Genomic DNA, 18,234 nt, shown 5'->3' with positions numbered 1-18,234 from the left:
CTCAACATGTCTATCTCTCCATCTCGTTCTATGGCCGTACGCCAACGTTGTGGAAGGGCAAGTATCTCCAGCTGCTAAAAGCTCTTGTCCTGTATCATAAACAATGTTTTCACTGCATGACTGACAGTCCCTTCATCTTCAAAGTGTATTCCTGTGTAGAGAATCTTTAAGCGGCCCAAGGAGATTCCGAGGGCCCCAGACAGAATTAGGTCGTCAGGCGTTGCTGCCAGATAAACTCCCACTCAGTGGTGGCCTTTTCTAACCAATATTCTTCCCACTAATCTGAGAACCAAAAGTGAAGAAGTGGAACTTCTCATAAGAACTCAGTTATAAAAAGCGTTTCACAGGCTGCAGTAACTGTGTGCCTGAAGTCATGAAGGGCCACTTTGGCTTGAAGTTCAGGCAATAGAAGATTTAGATACCACAGAGAAAGGGAAAGAACGATGGAATTAAGAGCCAACCCGGATGCCTATCTAACAGACGCATAAGTTTGCAGAGTTTGGTCTGCCACGTTGTGAATACTCAAAGCAAAACCGCATCCAAACGAAAAGGGTTGTAACGAAAGGTGCATGGGTCTGTGGTGTGACAGAAGAGACCGTGAGGCACGTTCTGGAGAACTATCCGCTCCAAGGTTTTAAACGTGGTGTGGAAGAGCACAACGTGACACTGATTGCCATGATCTGACGCTGTGGATACATTGTGTATGTACAGCGATCTGCCAGAACATTGTGACCACCGACCTACTGTCTAAAAAAAAAATACTTGTCCAGGCGACAGCAGCGTCACCTGGCCAGCCAGAAACGCACGATGCTTGTATGCTGTGAGCGTGCTGTCCATGTGTAGAACATTTTTCCAGCTGTCTCCATCGAGGTGTATCAACAACGCCTGTCGGCAGCTGAGGGTTTCAATTAATTATCATTTATTTCTAGAGAAGCTGCACGGTCATCAATGGTATCTGTTCTTTCGGGAAAAGTTACTATCTTCATATATAGTTGAAAGGCGACGGCCGGTGTGGCCGTGCGGTTCTAGGCGCTTCAGTCTGGAGCCGCGTGACCGCTACGGTCACAGGTTCGAATCCTGCCTGGGGCATGGGTGTGTGTGATGTTCTTAGTTAGGTTTAAGTAGTTCTAAATTCTACGGGACCGGTGACCCCAGATGTTAAGTCCCATAGTGCTCAGAGCCATTTGAACCATTTAGTTGAAAGGCTACCCTGCCCCATTGACCTTCGTGTGCGCGTACGCCCACAGGTTGCTCAAACTGTTACGGGAATCGTCACGTTAGTGTGCGCGAGCAATGAGTGGATGGACAAATGTCTATTAGGAACATTACGTATGTACGTTGTGGACAGTTGGGAATGCTGGTCTCATGGGGGGGGGGGGGGAGGGGGGGTCGTACGAGGGATAAGTCCCTGCAGTCGCGCTTTGCATCTGTGTCCTCGGTGGCTCAGATGGACAGAGCGTCTGCCATATAAGCAGGAGATCCCAGGTTCGAGTCCCGGTCAGGGCGCACATTTTCAGCTGTCCCCATCGAGGTATATCAACAACACCTGTCGACAGGTGACGATTTCAATTAATCATCATTTATTTCTAGAGATGCTGCACGGTCATCAATGATATCTGGTCATTCGGGAACAGTTACTATCTTCATATACACTATCTCAGTTTGACTGAGGGTAGATTGTGATGGCCTGGACGTTCGGTACGAGCATTTTAGGAACTGTACGACTTGTCATCGGGTGTTCGAGGAGTGTTGCGGTGTGTCGTCAAAATATGGCGAAACCAAGACGAGAGCACGTTCAGACGTCGTCGGGTTGGACTTCCACCCCTCGTTACAGATGTCGGACGTGGTAGGCTGGGCACACTGGTGAAACAGTACAGGCAGCGAACTGTGCCCGAACTAACAACAAACTTCCTGGGCAGAGTGCAGGTGTATCGGAACACACAGTGCACCGAACAATCCTAACGATGGGCCTCCGCAGCCGACGACTCACGGATGTGAGGATGTTAACAACACGACATCGGCAACTACGACTGAAATGGGCACGTGACCATCGGCACTGGACACTGGTGCAGTGGCAGAGCGTTGCATGGTCTGATGAACGCCAATACCTTCTTCATCATTCCGATAGGTGGCCACGAATCAGTCATCTTCCAGGGGAACATCTCCTTGACAGAATGAGATTTTCACTCTGCCAGCGGAGTGTGCACTGATAAGAAACTTCCTGGCAGATTATAAACTGTGTGCAGGACCGAGACTCGAACTCGGGACCTTTGTCTTTCGCGGGCAAGTCTAGGTTCGCAGAAGAGCTTCTGGGAAGTTAAGGTAGGAGACGAGATACTGGCAGAAGTAATGCTGTGATGACGGGGCGTGAGTCGTGCTTGGGTAGCTCAGACGGTAGAGCACTTGGCCGCGAAAGGCAAAGCTCCCGAGTTCGACTCTCGGTCCGGCACGCAGTTTTAAACTGCCAGGAACTGTTGGACGGAGACAAGAAGGCGGCGACTCAATTAAATTCTGCGTAGCATTCACGTGCGCATCTATGACTCCAGTGGAGCTACGTACATCCCTACGTGGCGACGTTTCCTCACGGCAAAAGGATTTTTCAGCAAGATAATGCTCCTTTTCACAAGGCCAGGAGTGTGGTGGAGTTGTTCGAGGAACACTGTGGCGAGTTCCAGTTGATGTACTCGAAGACCAATTCGCCAGATCTGAACCGTATCGAGCACATTTCGGATGTGCTTGAACGTGACGTCAAGCTCATCAACCCTCCCATCCCCTCCTCGGAATTTGCGGGAATTACGATACATGTGTCCGCAGATGTGGTGCCAGCTCTCTCCAGTGACCTACCACGCCCTCATTGCTTCCATGCCACGGCGTTTCAGCGTTGTCATCCATGCCGAAGCTAGACATACCAAGGTAGGTGGTCATAATGTTGTGGCTGATCAGTGTGTATGAGTTTGTCCTGGAAAACTATAAGATAGCAATTATGCTCCTGTGTTAGAGCGTCCGAGCATGTCATAGTTTTGGGCAGAAGTGTGCCCAGGCATACTTGCATTTCTACAGACATTGTTCGCTTTACCAAAATGTGGCAGCAGATACGCATACCACTTATAACTTAGAGCGCAATAACTCATTCTAATATCGTGATTCATTTCCAACTATCTATGCACGAGGAAACGAGAGAAGGGGTGAGTTGGATTTTGCTTTCACCATTCTGTTGCACAAAGGGTGAGTCAAATGAAAACCTTAATTTGTAATAACAAATCGAAATTTCGCGCCGTTATCCTGTAAGATGGTAAGCGTGCTACAAACGGCGTGCAGAATGGCCTGTAGGTGGCCGCATAGTTCAGATGCCCACATACCGTCGCAGTATCAGTATAAAGATGGCGGCCCCACTTGCGATTTGTCACCAGGGAAGAACAGCGTTCTGTTATTCGGTTTTTGCGTAGTGAAGGTGTGAAACCTATTGAAATTCATCGACGAATGAAGGTTCAGTACGGTGTTGCATTTTTATCACAGCAGCAAGTCTACGAATAGAGTAGGAAGTTCGCAAATGGTGTGACTTCAGTGGAAGATGATCCTCGTCCAGGTCAGGCACAACGAGTTGTGACTCCACACAACATTGCAGCAGTTGACGCCATAGAGAAGAAAAACCGCCGAGTGACACTGAATGACATTGCAGCATGTTTACAGATTAGTCATGGGTCAGAACACCACACTGTGCATGATGTGCTCCACTTTCACAAAATGTCTGCAAGATGGGTGCCACGGCAGCCGACTCCTGAAATGAGAGAACGGCGTGTTGGTGCTTGTGAAGAACTTCTTCGGCGGTTTGAACGAGAAGGCGATGGCTTCCTTGCAAGAATCGTTACTGGGGACGAAACCTGGGTACATTTCCACGAACCGGAAACGAAGAGAGCGAGCAAGGAATGGCGCCATTCCTCATCACCAAAACCAAAGCAGTTTCGAACAGAACCATCAGCAGGGAAGGTTAAGCTGACTCTCTTTTGGGACGCAAAAGGCATCATTTTGGAGCGTTACATGCCTAGAGGGACCACTGTCACCAGTGCATCATACACAGATCTCCTAAATAATCATCTGCGGCCTGCAGTCAAATCAAGGCGACGTGGATTGCTGTCAGCAGGTGTCCTTTTGCAACATGACAATGCAAGGCCCCACACTGCCCGTACAACAGTTGCAACAACCACAGACCTGCAATTTGAGTGACTTCCTCATCCACCACACTCACCATACCGCGCTCCAAGTGATTTCTATATGTTTGGACCACTCAAAGACGCAATGAGAGGAAAGAAGTTCCGTTCTGATGAAGAGGTACGCCACGCGGTGCATGAGTGGTTGCGCGGACTACCAAAAGAATTCTTTTCTAACGGAATTTATGCACTTTGTAAGCGCTGGAGGACTTACATTAAGCGTGAGGAGATTATGTTGAAAAGTGATACAGCTTTGTACTACTTCTGCACAATAATGATATTTAAAAAAAATTTAAGGTTTTCATTTGACTCACCCTCGTACAAAATATAATCAAGATTAAAAATATCATTTGCTACATCAGATGATTCTGTTGAATGTTAAAGATTGAACGGCACGGATTGGAACGTGGAAACCCTGGGAACTGATCACCTGAGGGAGCCCGTCCTCTCCCAGTTGCTGCACGCTGTTCGGCGCATCACGAAAGCCATAAAAACCAGGAGACGGTGTGCCGAGGGGCATCAGTGGAATTTTCTTCACCAGTACGTGAACAAAACTGGTGAGTGGCTTATTTGGGAGTATGTTCCTTGGAATTTCACGCTTTGTCGGCGAATTTCATTTAAGTAACCTTGTCGGTTTATCAGCGAAGATGATAAATAATACACTCATTTAAACGTTGAGACAATGTGACGCCATGATTCTCCTGATAACGCGAGAAGTTTTCACGTAGTATTGTTAAAGAAAGTGTAGTGTATACATAAGCCTCCTAGTACCACTGTGGTCAATATGACCCCACAAGCACAATGGAAAAATATAACACTCTTAATTTCTTAACTATTATTTTCAAAATATGTTACTTTTTTCCTTCTGAGTCAATTTTATCCAATATGTTAATTAGTACATTTACAACATAATAAAATTTGTTCACGGCTTTTGCACTAAGTTTCACTGGAGTCGATATTAACCCAAAATTAAACTGTTTGTTCTTTTTTATTTAACTTTTACGAAATTGAATGACATCTGTCACGTTGACCAGCTGTTATACTAAACACTTGGAGCATTCAGAATATTATTTTTGTACCCATTTTAGGGTATCTTTCCTCAGCTGTTGTATCATTCCTGGTACCAAAGGGGTCAATATAATCCCATAAACGCATTGGAACTCTGTATCTCCCTTGTTTTCAAAGCTATTAGTTTCCAAATATGTGACTTTCTCCCTCTGATTCGATTGTACCGAAGATGTTGATGATTAGTGGTTTGCCGGCCGGAGTGACCGAGCGGTTCTAGGCGCTACAGTTTGGAACCGCCCGACCACTACGGTCGCAGGTTCGAATCTTGCCTCAGGCATGGATATGTGTGATGTCCTTAGGTTAGTTAGGTTTAAGTAGTTCTAAGTTCTAGGGGACTGATGACCTCAGAAGTTAAGTCCCAAAGTGCTCAGAGCCATTTTTGATTGGTGGTTTAGTGCGCTAAAAGCGATGTAATTTTGAGAAATAAAAATTTGGCCCACAGAAGGTGACACATAGGTGTCGAAACATTTCAGGGTAAATATAAAAATAAACTAACTGTGTTTGTATAAGCTGATTTTCAAAATGACTCAGTTTATAATCGCAACTACGGAAGATCAAAAATAGGAGCTTCAAACCTTAATAAACTGATTTACAAAATCAGTCTAATCGCATAAAATGACCGAGTCAGTTTTATGACTTTTTAATTAATGATCAATCTGTTCTGAAATTATAACCAATAAACTCCAAATTTTGGAGACAATCCCTGTCCGTGGTTGTAAGTATGAAACTTATTTTATTTGGCCCTTTTTTCTGCAATACGCACGGACCTTGACGGACCCTCTAGCCGCACAATGCACGTATGTTTTCAAAAAGTATCCACGTTATGATGTCCTGAAAGCATCCCTTTAGCATCTTAACAGATATGCCTGCACTAAACCTTTTGTACTCCTCTGTTGCTGCCAATTTCTGCATAAAGCACCCAACAATTTCTAAACCGTTCAGATCCAATTTTGGTGCTGAAATGTATAGTTTGTAAGGTTAATGTGATACCAACGTTGCTAGTGTGGCCAATTTCAATCCCATCCAGTTTATATCTTATTTCCTGAAGCAGGAAAGCAAAAGTGAAATGTGAAAAGTTAGTTGGAATGTTGCTGCAGGACGCTCTTTATTTGTTTTCATGAATTTTCCCTCCAAGTATGGGCAACTGTTACTTGCAATGGTCAAAGAATTTTGGCGAGGAACGGTTATGTTCATCTCATAGTTGTTCACGAATGTTAAAGGCTTGTATGAGAAGTATTTCTGGAAAATGATTCATTGTCCAAATTTGACTGGAGTGGCTGTGTTCAGTGATGACTTAGTTCTTGAGTGGTTTGAAAGTTAAGAATTTAAAGAACTGAAGATCCTTCGGCGTTAAGACGTCATGTTTCCACCGTAACATGAGATTCTGTTATCTGCATATGCTGCTTTCATATCGCACAGCCTTACCACTTCAGATACAGTTGTATACGTTTTCTTACCCAGAAAGTCGACGAGCTGATTGTTTTGACCCATAATGCGCCACTTAAGATGCCCTAATATCTGAACAGTCACTGAGAGGTAACTGGCGTTGCTTGGGATCTCTAAAAAAAGTATCTTCTGGCCTGACTTTAGAGCAGAATCAGTGACGTGTATGATTTAGTTTGTCACTGAGAAATGAACGCATTGCGATAGAGAATCGTTCAATGATTTTGAAAGTAAGAGTTTGTCAACCGACCTGAGTAAAAACCCTAAGAGATTTTGGTCATATGTAAAATCAGTAAGTGGGTCAAAATCGACTATTCGTTCTCTCAGCGACCACACTGGCAACGAAACGAAAGATAACTGGGAGGAGGCCGAAATACCTAATTCAGTCTTCCGAAGTTGTTTCACGACGGAAGATCGTAACACTGTCCATCCTCTCAATCGTCGGGAGAACGTCGAAATGGCGGATATTGAGATAACCGATCGCGGAACTGAAAAGCAACTACAATCGCTTAGTAGTGGAAAGGCTTCAGGACCAGGTGAGATACCTATAAGACTCTAAAGAGATTATGCGAAAGAACTTGCTCTCCTTCTAGCAGAAAATTATCGTAGATCGCTGGAGCAACGAAAGGTAACTAACAACTGGAAAAAAGGGCAGGTCATTCCCGTTTTTAAGAAAGGCCGTAAGACAGATCCACACAATTATAGACCTCTATCGTTGACGTCAGTCTGTTGTAGAATTATGGAACATGTTTTATGCTCAAGAATTAAGACTGCTTCTGGAAAATGAACATCTCTATAAAAATCAACATGGATTCCACAAACAGAAGTCCTGCGAAACTCAGTTCGCTCTGTTCCTCCATGAGATCCACAGCGCAGTGGACAACGGCGCTCAGGTTGATGCCGTGTTCCTTGATTTCAGTAAGGCATTTGACACCGTCCCGCATCGACGTTTAATGAAGCAAATACGAGCTTACGTGGTATCGGAGCAGACCTGCGATTGGCTTCAAGACTTTCTTGCAGATAGAATTCAACACGTCGCTCTTAAAGGAACTAAATCGACAGGTGTATTGATAATATCTGGAGTACCACAGGGAAGTGTGATAGGAACGTTGCTGCTTACACTATATAGAAACGATCTAGTAGAAAATGTCATATACCCTCTAAGGCTATTTGCAGATGATAAAGTTGTTTACACCAAAGCAGCAATGCCAAAAGTTTGTAAGAATTTGTAGAACGACCTGCAGAGAATTGATGAATGGAACAGAATCTGACAGTTGACCCTGAACATAAATAAATGTAACATATTACGCATACATAGGTAAAGAAATCCACTACTGTACAGCTGTACTATTGATGACAAACAACTGTAGATAGCATCTGCCGTACGTAACTATCCTGAGCGACCTTGAGTGGAATGATCATGTAAAATAGGTAGTGGGAAAAGCAGACACCAGACTCAGATTCATCGGAAGAATCTTAAGGAAATGTAACTCATCCACGACAGAAGTGGCGTATTAGGCGGTTGTTCGCCCAATGCTTGAGTATTGTTCATCTATCTGGGATCCTTATCAGGTAGGACTGACAGAGGAGATAGAGAAGATCCAACGAAGAGCGGCGCGTTTTGTCACGGGATCGTTTATCTGGCGAGAAAGCGTTGCTAAACAAACTCCACTGGCAGACGTTACAAGAGAGGCGTCGTGCATCACGGAGAGAGTTACTATCGAAATTTCGGGACAGCACTTTTTAGGGGGTCAAGGAACATATTACTTCCCTCCACATACATCTCACGTATTGACCACGAGGAGAATACAGAGGCTTACCGACAATCATTCTTCCCACGCACTATTCACGAGTGGAACAGGGTTGGAGGGATCAGATAGTGGTACCGAAAGTATCCTCCGCCACACACCATTAGGTGGCCTGCGGAGTATGATGTAGATACAGATGTAGATTTTACTCAACATGATCGTTCTGCAGAATTTCATCATTTGAGAAACCTATTCACGATCCTATGGAATTTTCTTTTTTTAAGCCTATTCCTTCCTCAGTCGTTCTTACATCTGTTTTAACTACATAAAACTTCAAGCGCACCTCAAAATCTGGTACTGTCTGTTTCAAATATGCATTTAAATCACGAGTGTCGTACACGTTACGGGATTCTTGCATAACTTTACCACCTCATAGATGCAGATTGCAGTTCAGTGCTGTGATATTAGAAACAGTGTAGTACGTTTCTAATCCATTTAATACAACTCTCAGACCTCCTCTAGTCAGTTATGCTGGTAGAAAGTAACTCACACTTAGTACTGATGACTGATCTTTTAAAACTAAAGTATATGACATCACACCTCAACCTCACTGTAGAAATGTTGTGCATGAGTATAATTTCTATGTTTTCATCTTTGTAGCTGGCAGCATAAACAGGAGAGGTAGGTTCAAAATGGTTCAAATGGTTCTAAGCACTACGGGACTTCACATCTGAGGTCATCAGTCCCCTAGACTTAGAACTACTTAAACCTAACTAATCAAAGGACATCACACACATCCATGCCCGAAGCAGGATTCGAACCTGTGACAGTAGCAGCAGGGCGGTTCCGGACTGAAACGCCTAGAACAGCTCGACCACAGCGGCCGGCTAAGACATAGGTGTTGCGAGAGATGTGTAATGAACTTCTTGTAGCGTTGAATATCGTAGGATACATTGTTACCGACAAAGTAATGATGCAATTCTTCTTGTGTTTGTAAGTCACCAAATGAATCAGAATAATAAATACTACACTCCTGGAAATGGAAAAAAGAACACATTGACACCGGTGTGTCAGACCCACCATACTTGCTCCGGACATTGCGAGAGGGCTGTACAAGCAATGATCACACACACGGCACAGCGGATACACCAGGAACCGCGCTGTTGGCCGTCGAATGGCGCTAGCTGCGCAGCATTTGTGCACCGCCGCCGCCAGTGTGAGCCAGTTTGCCGTGGCATACGGAGCTCCATCGCAGTCTTTAACACTGGTAGCATGTCGCGACAGCGTGGACGTGAACCGTGTGTGCAGTTGACGGACTTTGAGCGAGGGCGTATAGTGGGCATGCGGGAGGCTGGGTGGACGTAAAGCCGAATTGCTCAACACGTGGGGCGTGAGGTCTCCACAGTACATCGATGTTGTCGCCAGTGGTCGGCGGAAGGTGCAAGTGCCCGTCGACCTGGAGCCGGACCGAAGCGACGCACGGATGCACGACAAGACCGTAGGATCCTACGCAGTGCCGTAGGGGACCGCACCGCCACTTCCCAGCAAATTAGGGACACTGTTGCTCCTGGGGTATCGGCGACGACCATTCGCAACCGTCTCCATGAAGCTGGGCTACGGTCCCGCACACCGTTAGGCCGTCTTCCGCTCACGCCCCAACATCGTGCAGCCCGCCTCCAGTGGTGTCGCGACAGGCGTGAATGGAGGGACGAATGGAGACGTGTCGTCTTCAGCGATGAGAGTCGCTTCTGCCTTGGTGCCAATGATGGTCGTATGCGTGTTTGGCGCCGTGCAGGTGAGCGCCACAATCAGGACTGCATACGACCGAGGCACACAGGGCCAACACCTGGCATCATGGTGTGGGGAGCGATCTCCTACACTGGCCGTACACCTCTGGTGATCGTCGAGGGGACACTGAATAGTGCACGGTACATCCAAACCGTCATCGAACCCATCGTTCTACCATTCCTAGACCGGCAAGGGAACTTGCTGTTCCAACAGGACAATGCACGTCCGCATGTATCCCGTGCCACCCAACGTGCTCTAGAAGGTCTAAGTCAACTACCCTGGCCAGCAAGATCTCCGGATCTGTCCCCCATTGAGCATGTTTGGGAATGGATGAAGCGTCGTCTCACGCGGTCTGCACGTCCAGCACGAACGCTGGTCCAACTGAGGCGCCAGGTGGAAATGGCATGGCAAGCCGTTCCACAGGACTACATCCAGCATCTCTACGATCGTCTCCATGGGAGAATAGCAGCCTGCATTGCTGCGAAAGGTGGATATACACTGTACTAGTGCCGACATTGTGCATGCTCTGTTGCCTGTGTCTATGTGCCTGTGGTTCTGTCAGTGTGATCATGTGATGTATCTGACCCCAGGAATGTGTCAATAAAGTTTCCCCTTCCTGGGACAATGAATTCACGGTGTTCTTATTTCAATTTCCAGGAGTGTATTTTGGATTCTTCTTCTGACATACGGCGCCTACTGAATTACTGGTCCTCCTACAATGTATAAATTTACAATTCCGCATTCACTGGATTTTCTCATTGTCATAGGTGAGCTGGTGCGTTGTTGGAGCCAATCGATTGTCATCCCGGTCGTTGTGAGTCGATTTTCGATGCCTGCTTGTCTTCTTCGCTTCTTTGGCGGACTGCTATTTAACTACGGTGGGCGCGCTCTGCAGGGGCTTGCGTTCGGGTATCAGCTGTGCGAGCGACAGTGAGGTGTGGCGCTGGCGAGTGGCCGAGTTGGTACGACGGACGAGCATGGGCAGCTGCTGCGGCGTGTTTGGCCGTCTGAATGCAAATCTGCTGCCGACAGTGATTGGGATTTCCTTGAGACTTGAAGGACAGATTTCCTTCGCGTGTGTTACATCTTACTCCAAGTTAATGAACTGGAATCGTCGAATTGTTCCTTGGTGGGTTCTGTTCATGTTAATTGTATATCGGAGTACACTGAAAACTATCTTGATTGTTTCATTTACTAGTCACTCTATTTGGTCTGCCTTCCTGATGCTATATACAGGGTATTACGAAAAGGTACGGCCAAACTTTCGGAAAACATTCCTCACACAGAAAGAAAGAAAATATGTTATGTGGACATGTGTCCGGAAACGCTTAATTCTCATGTTAGAGCTCATTTTAGTTTCGTCAGTATGTACTGTACTTCCTCGATTCACCGCCATGATTTCATACGGGATACTCTACCTGTGGTGCTAGAACATGTGCCTTTACAAGGATGACACAACACGTGTTCATGCACGATGGAGCTCCTGCACATTTCAGTTGAAGTGTTCGTACGCTTCTCAACAACAGATTCGGTGACCGATGGATAAATGCTCTGAGTAACCGGAAGTCACCCGTTGGTAGTTTTTATGATTCATCAAAGGCTTTTGATTATGTAAATCATGGAATACTTCTAGATAAGCTCAAGTACTGTGGTATGAATGGGACAGTGCTCAAATGGTTTAAATCATACCTAACTGGAAGAGTGCAGAAAGTTGAAATTATCAATTTACATAATATGCACAAAAAAACTGGTGATTTCTCAAACTGGGGAACAATCAAGAATGGGGTGCCGCAAGGTTCGGTCTTGGGTCGTCTGTTGTTCGTAATATATATTAATGACTTGCCATTCTATATTCACGAAGATGCTGAGCTGGTACTTTTTGCCGATGATACAAGTATAGCTATCACACCCAACAGACAAGAATTAACTGGTGGAATTGTAAACCAGGTTTATCAGAAAATCATTAAGTGGTTCTCTGCAAACGGGCTCTCATTAAACTTTGACAAAACACAGTATATACAATTCCACACAGTAAATGGAATGACACCATTAATAAATATAGACTTTGATCAGAAATTGGTAGCTAAGGTAGAATATTCAAAATTTCTGGGTGTCTGCATTGATGAGGGGTTGAACTGGAAAAAACACACTGAGGATCTGCTGAAACGTTTGAGTTCAGCTATTTATCCTATTAGGGTCATTGCAAATTTTGGCGATATACATCTGAGTAAATTAGCTTACCACGCCTATTTTCATTCTCTGCTTCCCTATGGCATCATATTCTGGGGTAACTCATCATTGAGTAAAAGAGCGTTCATTGCACAAAAGCGTGTAATCAGAATAATTTCTGGAGCTCATCCAAGATCATCCTGCAGACACTTATTTAAAGAGCTAGAGATCTTCACTGTAGCCTCACAATAAATATATTCACTTATGAAATTTGTTACGAACAATCCGATCGAATTCAAAAGTAATAGCAGTGTACATGGCTACAACACTAGGAGAAAGGATGATCTTCACTACTCAAGGTTAAATCTAACTTTGGCTCAGAAGTGGGTAAATTATGCTGCCACGAAAGTCTTTGGTCACTTACCTAATAGCATCAAAAGTCTGATAGCCATATAGCATTTAAAAGGAAATAAAAAAAAATTTCTTAACGGCAACTCCTTCTACTCATTAGATGAATTTTTGGATATAATAAATGGGCAATTTCCCCAAACCTCACAAAAAAAATTAAAAATGTTAAGTGTCATGTAATATTTTCTGTAATGTAATATCTTGTATAGACACCTTTTATTAACCTGACACGTTCCACATCATTATGAAGTGTCGTATTCATGATCAATGGAACAAGTACTAATCTAATCTAATCTGATATGTTGATGGGATTTAAGGGAGTGCTAGCTACGCACATCGATCAGACACGAAGCCCTGCTTAATGCATAGCTAGAGGTCATCCTACGTAGTACGTAGGTCTGTGCCTGACGTTCAAGAGTGGGTCCAAATAATTTTTGGTATTCATTATTTTATCTGTTTGTCTAGAGAATTGGCTAATAAAATTTTAAGAGCCGTTACTGGGCAAGTGGTCAGGTACGTTAGTTCTGCTTGGGTTCATTTGTGCAGTGTATAACTGGAGGTTTATTTATAACAAGTTAGGAAGAAATGTATTGTGTATCTGATGCGCCAGAATATTGTCTGCCGCTGATGTGTTTATGTTTCAGATAATTGGCAGTGGTCGACGATAGCAAACACCGCAAACATCTATCGCACTATCAATATAATGTTTATCGATATCACCACCAGTATTTTCTACTTCTTCTTCTTCTGCTCTTTATACCTACAAGAATCGTTTGACAGATCCTGCAACAGGTTTAAAAGTTTCTTTGAGTGACTGGTCTCTTTCCAAATGCCCTAACCTCGCCACACACCCTCCGCCACACAACGTCAGGTGGCTTGCGGAGTATGGATGTAGATGTAGATGTAGAATGGTAGTTTCCTCCGGAGAGTCTTGCAAACTTCAACGAGTTCACAATTTTCGTGTCAGTGTAGGAAGTTTTATATACATAAACTCCTGAAAGTTCTCCAATATCGACCATCACTCAGTTGCCTCGTTTTATCGATGACCAAAAATCTGTAGTGTGAATGATTTCCATAATCTCCAAAAAAATGGTTCAAATGCCTCTGAGCACTATGGGACTTAACTTCTGAGGTCATCAGTCCCCTAGAACTTAGAACTACTTAAACCTAACTAACCTAAAGACATCACACATATCCATGCCCGAGGCAGGATTCGAACCTGCGTCAGTAGCGGTCGCGCGGCTCCAGGCTGTAGCGCCTAGAACTGCTCGGCCACCCTGGCCGGCTACAATCTCCACATGAAGTTGTAATTTCTTCGAATGTCATTTAGATTCCTACAAGTGCCTCATAAATGTGTTCTAATTTCATTTTATCCCGTTTGAAAGCAGTCATAATTTTTACATTACCTCTTATCAGTTGCTTTGACATCCAAGAATATGTCTGACTTAGCTAGAAGACGTCAACCTCTCTATGTTTGCCAAAGCAGAAGTATTTTCGTATTTGATCTTGATTTTCCATTGTGACATTGTCGAATAAAAACACAGCATTAGGTTTTACCCTATCAGGTTGTGGTATATTGCCACTTTCGGCAATAGGTTTATATGTAATATTGTATTTGGCGTTGGGATTCCATGTTTTTGAAAAGAAATAAACATTTTTAAAGCAAACACCATCAGAATCCACTGGTCTGACACATTTGTCTGCCCACAACCCATCTGATCAGCAATTATAGTTCTGATGATGTGTGGCAACAGTGACCTATTTTTTCCATTCTGTTGTTCTCCCATATTCTTAGACTAATAGGTAACGTGGGTGTTACGTCCTACCATTCATGGTGATTACTACACGGCTACACTAGCATACATGAGTTTATACAGGAAAAAAGAAATCAAATGTCACCCCACCCCCACCCCCACCCCCACATACACACTTTATTTCTGTATATAGGCAGATACATACGTATGCACAAATAAGAATACAATTTTATGCCAACATGAAATGTTGTAATCCTGTACATAATTGTGGGCATTGATGAGCAATAGTCATCAGAATATTGAGCCACATCTCCCACAAGATTTGGACTTTCCTGCGACAGTTATAGCAAATTGGTCTGCAAGCTGTAAACGTAAGGCAGCCAGATCAATCTCATATGGAGTGCATGTTGAATAGCATACTTGGAGTACATTAAATTCTTCAGGGATTATTCCTGCATGTGAGTCGATTGTATTTCTTTAAAACGTTTGAACTTGTGAGCACCTGTACCACTGTAAGTGTTTGAGCATTTCGAGGAAACTTGCCACAAATCACAACTGAGTTATCAAACAGTCTACATCACTCTGTGGGAGACAATATTACTTGAATGCCTCAATAAGATGGGTTTTCAAGAATCTCAACATGACTGAATCCGCCATCAGACGGCATTACAATCATGACATTACTTGAGCTTGACTGAAGATGAAAACTGTATTGTAAATTGTTATATGATGCTGCTGAGACGTCTTCCACAATGGGTACTCGACAACATTATCTGGAAAAAGAAAACTAGTTAAATCATGCACACATAGCACACTATGTGCGCACAAATACAGAAGTACAGTGACGAGACTTACAGCATGGTGGCCTTTTAGTCTGACAGTTCATGGTGGCAAAGTTACCTCTTCGATCACACATTGCTTATTGGTGGTATTACACTATTTTTGCAATGCAGTGTGGGTAACATCATAAAAGTAGTGTGTGGTCATTGTACTGCATTTAGCTGTGTAGAAAATACTGTTTGAATCTTTGGTGGTACAGAAGGTCTAAGGTATGCATATGTGGAATGAACCTGCTACCACATCTCTTTGTGGTACCTACCATGTTTACTACCTCGACCACAAAGTTGTAGAATCTGCAATAAAGGAGCATCGCTATGATTTCTACGCGGTGGTCTTAACGCTCTTTTCACATCAGCGAACGAATAAACATTCTTGAGCAATGCGTTAATGAGATGTTTTAATTCTGCATCAAGCAACTCTGGGTTACAGATTTTTGTTGCTCTATCCGCCAACGTTTTTATGATGCCTCGTTTTTGTTGTAAGTGATGGTTCGGATCCCGGTGTATGTAACGGCCTGTGTGCGTGGTCTAACAACCCCACCACAACAAAGGTCAAAATTTTAATAATGATTGTGGTGTTGCTCACGCTGCTAAATACTGCATTTTCGGGCAACAACAAAGTAATTATTTGGCAGGTGTCATTAGAGCACAGATAATAAAGCCATTTCATGTAAGAATGAATAAACTAGGAATTCATCTTTTCGTGTTTCCCACGCTGGTCTCGTTGTAAAATCATGGCTCAATCGTCGAAAATTTAGATGGTGATGATTCCAAGCTCGGATGCAAAGAGGCCTAGGTTTTATTCTGCGATATTCAAAAGTTTTGTGGATGCGCTTCACAAACCATTCTTGAAGATTAAACTTTTGCAAGTTAGGACAATGGTGATGTAAAAAAGTAATCAGCACTCCGAATTTAAGTTACACTTCTTTTTTATTACTTTCGCTGCAATATCATGTAATAAGCAAAACATCACTTCACAATACATAACATACTTGAAAACATCTTCCTCACTGTTAAAGTTCACATTTTATAAACTGGCTACAATCTGCATCTTTCCAACATGACGTCCAAGACTTGACTTTCTCAAGGTCCGACTCTCTAACTAACTGCTTACGCGCCCAAAAATCAGAGTTACAAGTACGACAAAGATCACAGTGCCAAAAGAAGGAATACACATAAGAATAATATCATTGCAATACAAACACATCGATGTATCAAAGTACCTCTATATTAATGAAATCAAATCTGAATTTTGTCTCAGAAATACGTCAACTACTTTACAGAAACACATTAGAATATTGCTGGTATTGAAAGGTTGAGTTGAGGTGCCGTAATGGTTACGTAATTCAAGTGCCATTACAGTGAGTTTCAGGTAACCCGTGTGGCCCAAGCTACCATCTTCTTTCTTGAAAACTAGCACAACAAGGAAATTTGATGTTCCGCCTGGCTCCTCCTCCTTGGTAAACTGAATCTTCGGATTGATCCCGTTCAGATGTTTTTGAAAACGATCGAGTTCCTCCCTGCTGCGCTGCCACAAAGCAAACGTATCATCCACGTAATGGAACCAAATATTCGATTTCTTGTTCACAGTTTCTAACGTCTGCTCCTCGAAGTTTTCGGTAAAGACGTTCGCTATAACGGAGCTTAAGTGGCTCCCGATAGCGACACCATCCGTTTGTTCATATAACTCTTCGTTCCATTTGAAAAACGTGGCAGTATTTAAAAATTTCTGCCAAGGATACTCGCCAACCGCTCCTAAAAGCTGGAATTTATAGGATTCCGTGAAGTTGTTGGCCGGTCTACATGGGTACTAACTACAAAAAAACTCTCAAACAAACACTCTGAGAGCACGAGGGAAATTCCAGAAGAGGGCAGAGTGACAGATCAGCTGTTGAGGAACATGCTTCACAGTCAGGAGACCAATAAATTCATTTTGATAGGACCCAAGTACTGGCAGCCACAAGCGGGTATCACGAAAGGCTACACAGAGAAGCCATAGAGATTGACCAATTGAGCATGCTTATTCAAAACATGTGACATGACGCCATTGTGCAGGAGCTCGAGGTAGCGGAATTTTGTCCCTTTGAGAAAGCCCTCCGCAGACGGGGACGAAACGTCGGGTTTTAAGGTGAAATGCCTTCGAACACGGCATGAGGGCCCGGAATATTTCATTAACTGTGACAATTCCGACCTTGAATGTTTACATTTTACAATGAAACTACTCTCCACAAAGATCAGGTACACTCCACAGGCATAGAAATACTGGAGACTGAGTTCCGTAACGTTTGGGTAAGCTGTCCATACTGTAACTCTTACTATATATATCCTACTTACGTACAATCTTTAAGCTGATGGAGGTAGAAAGTGAAAATTGCACTTCTACAGAAACCTGATGCATTGTGTTGTTCACTAGTACGTAGTCTGTCTTGATGTCCAGAATTCCAGGCCGAGGTGCCACTCTACCTGGAACACCTGTCCAGCTACACTCGAGACGCCGTGCAGTTGCTCTCACTGGGTGTGACGCGTCTATCACAACTGTTCATACCACTGGCATTCAAACTCATGGTAAGTGACATTACATTTCCTTTATTTATCTGTGTCGTATGCAGGAGGGATGAGAAAATAACACACATACAGCGTCGCGTGGTCAGTTCACAAAGTCTGTTTCCTGGTACACTACGTGATCAAAGGTATCCGACACCTGGCTGAAAGTTCGTAGCGCCCTCCATCGGCACAGCTGCAATCCAATATGGTGTTGGCTCATCCTTAGCCTTGATGACAGCTTCCACTCTCGCAGGCATACGTTCAG

The 18,234-nt window shown here is 43.8% G+C and overlaps 1 protein-coding gene across 1 annotated transcript in view; it reads left to right on the top strand.

Annotated features, from left to right (window-relative positions):
- Positions 1–18,234, top strand: part of LOC126292152 (uncharacterized) — a 69,192-nt gene that overhangs the window by 19,762 nt on the left and 31,196 nt on the right. The window contains exons 3-4 of the mRNA XM_049985991.1: positions 4,593–4,765; positions 17,863–17,990. Coding sequence (XP_049841948.1) covers positions 4,593–4,765; positions 17,863–17,990 — 301 coding nt within the window. The remainder of the gene's footprint in view (positions 1–4,592; positions 4,766–17,862; positions 17,991–18,234) is intronic.

Source organism: Schistocerca gregaria, chromosome 9 (assembly GCF_023897955.1).
Source record: "Schistocerca gregaria isolate iqSchGreg1 chromosome 9, iqSchGreg1.2, whole genome shotgun sequence".
NCBI classification, from domain to species: Eukaryota; Metazoa; Arthropoda; class Insecta; order Orthoptera; family Acrididae; genus Schistocerca; species Schistocerca gregaria.
This window is presented reverse-complemented; position numbering and strand designations above follow the sequence as displayed.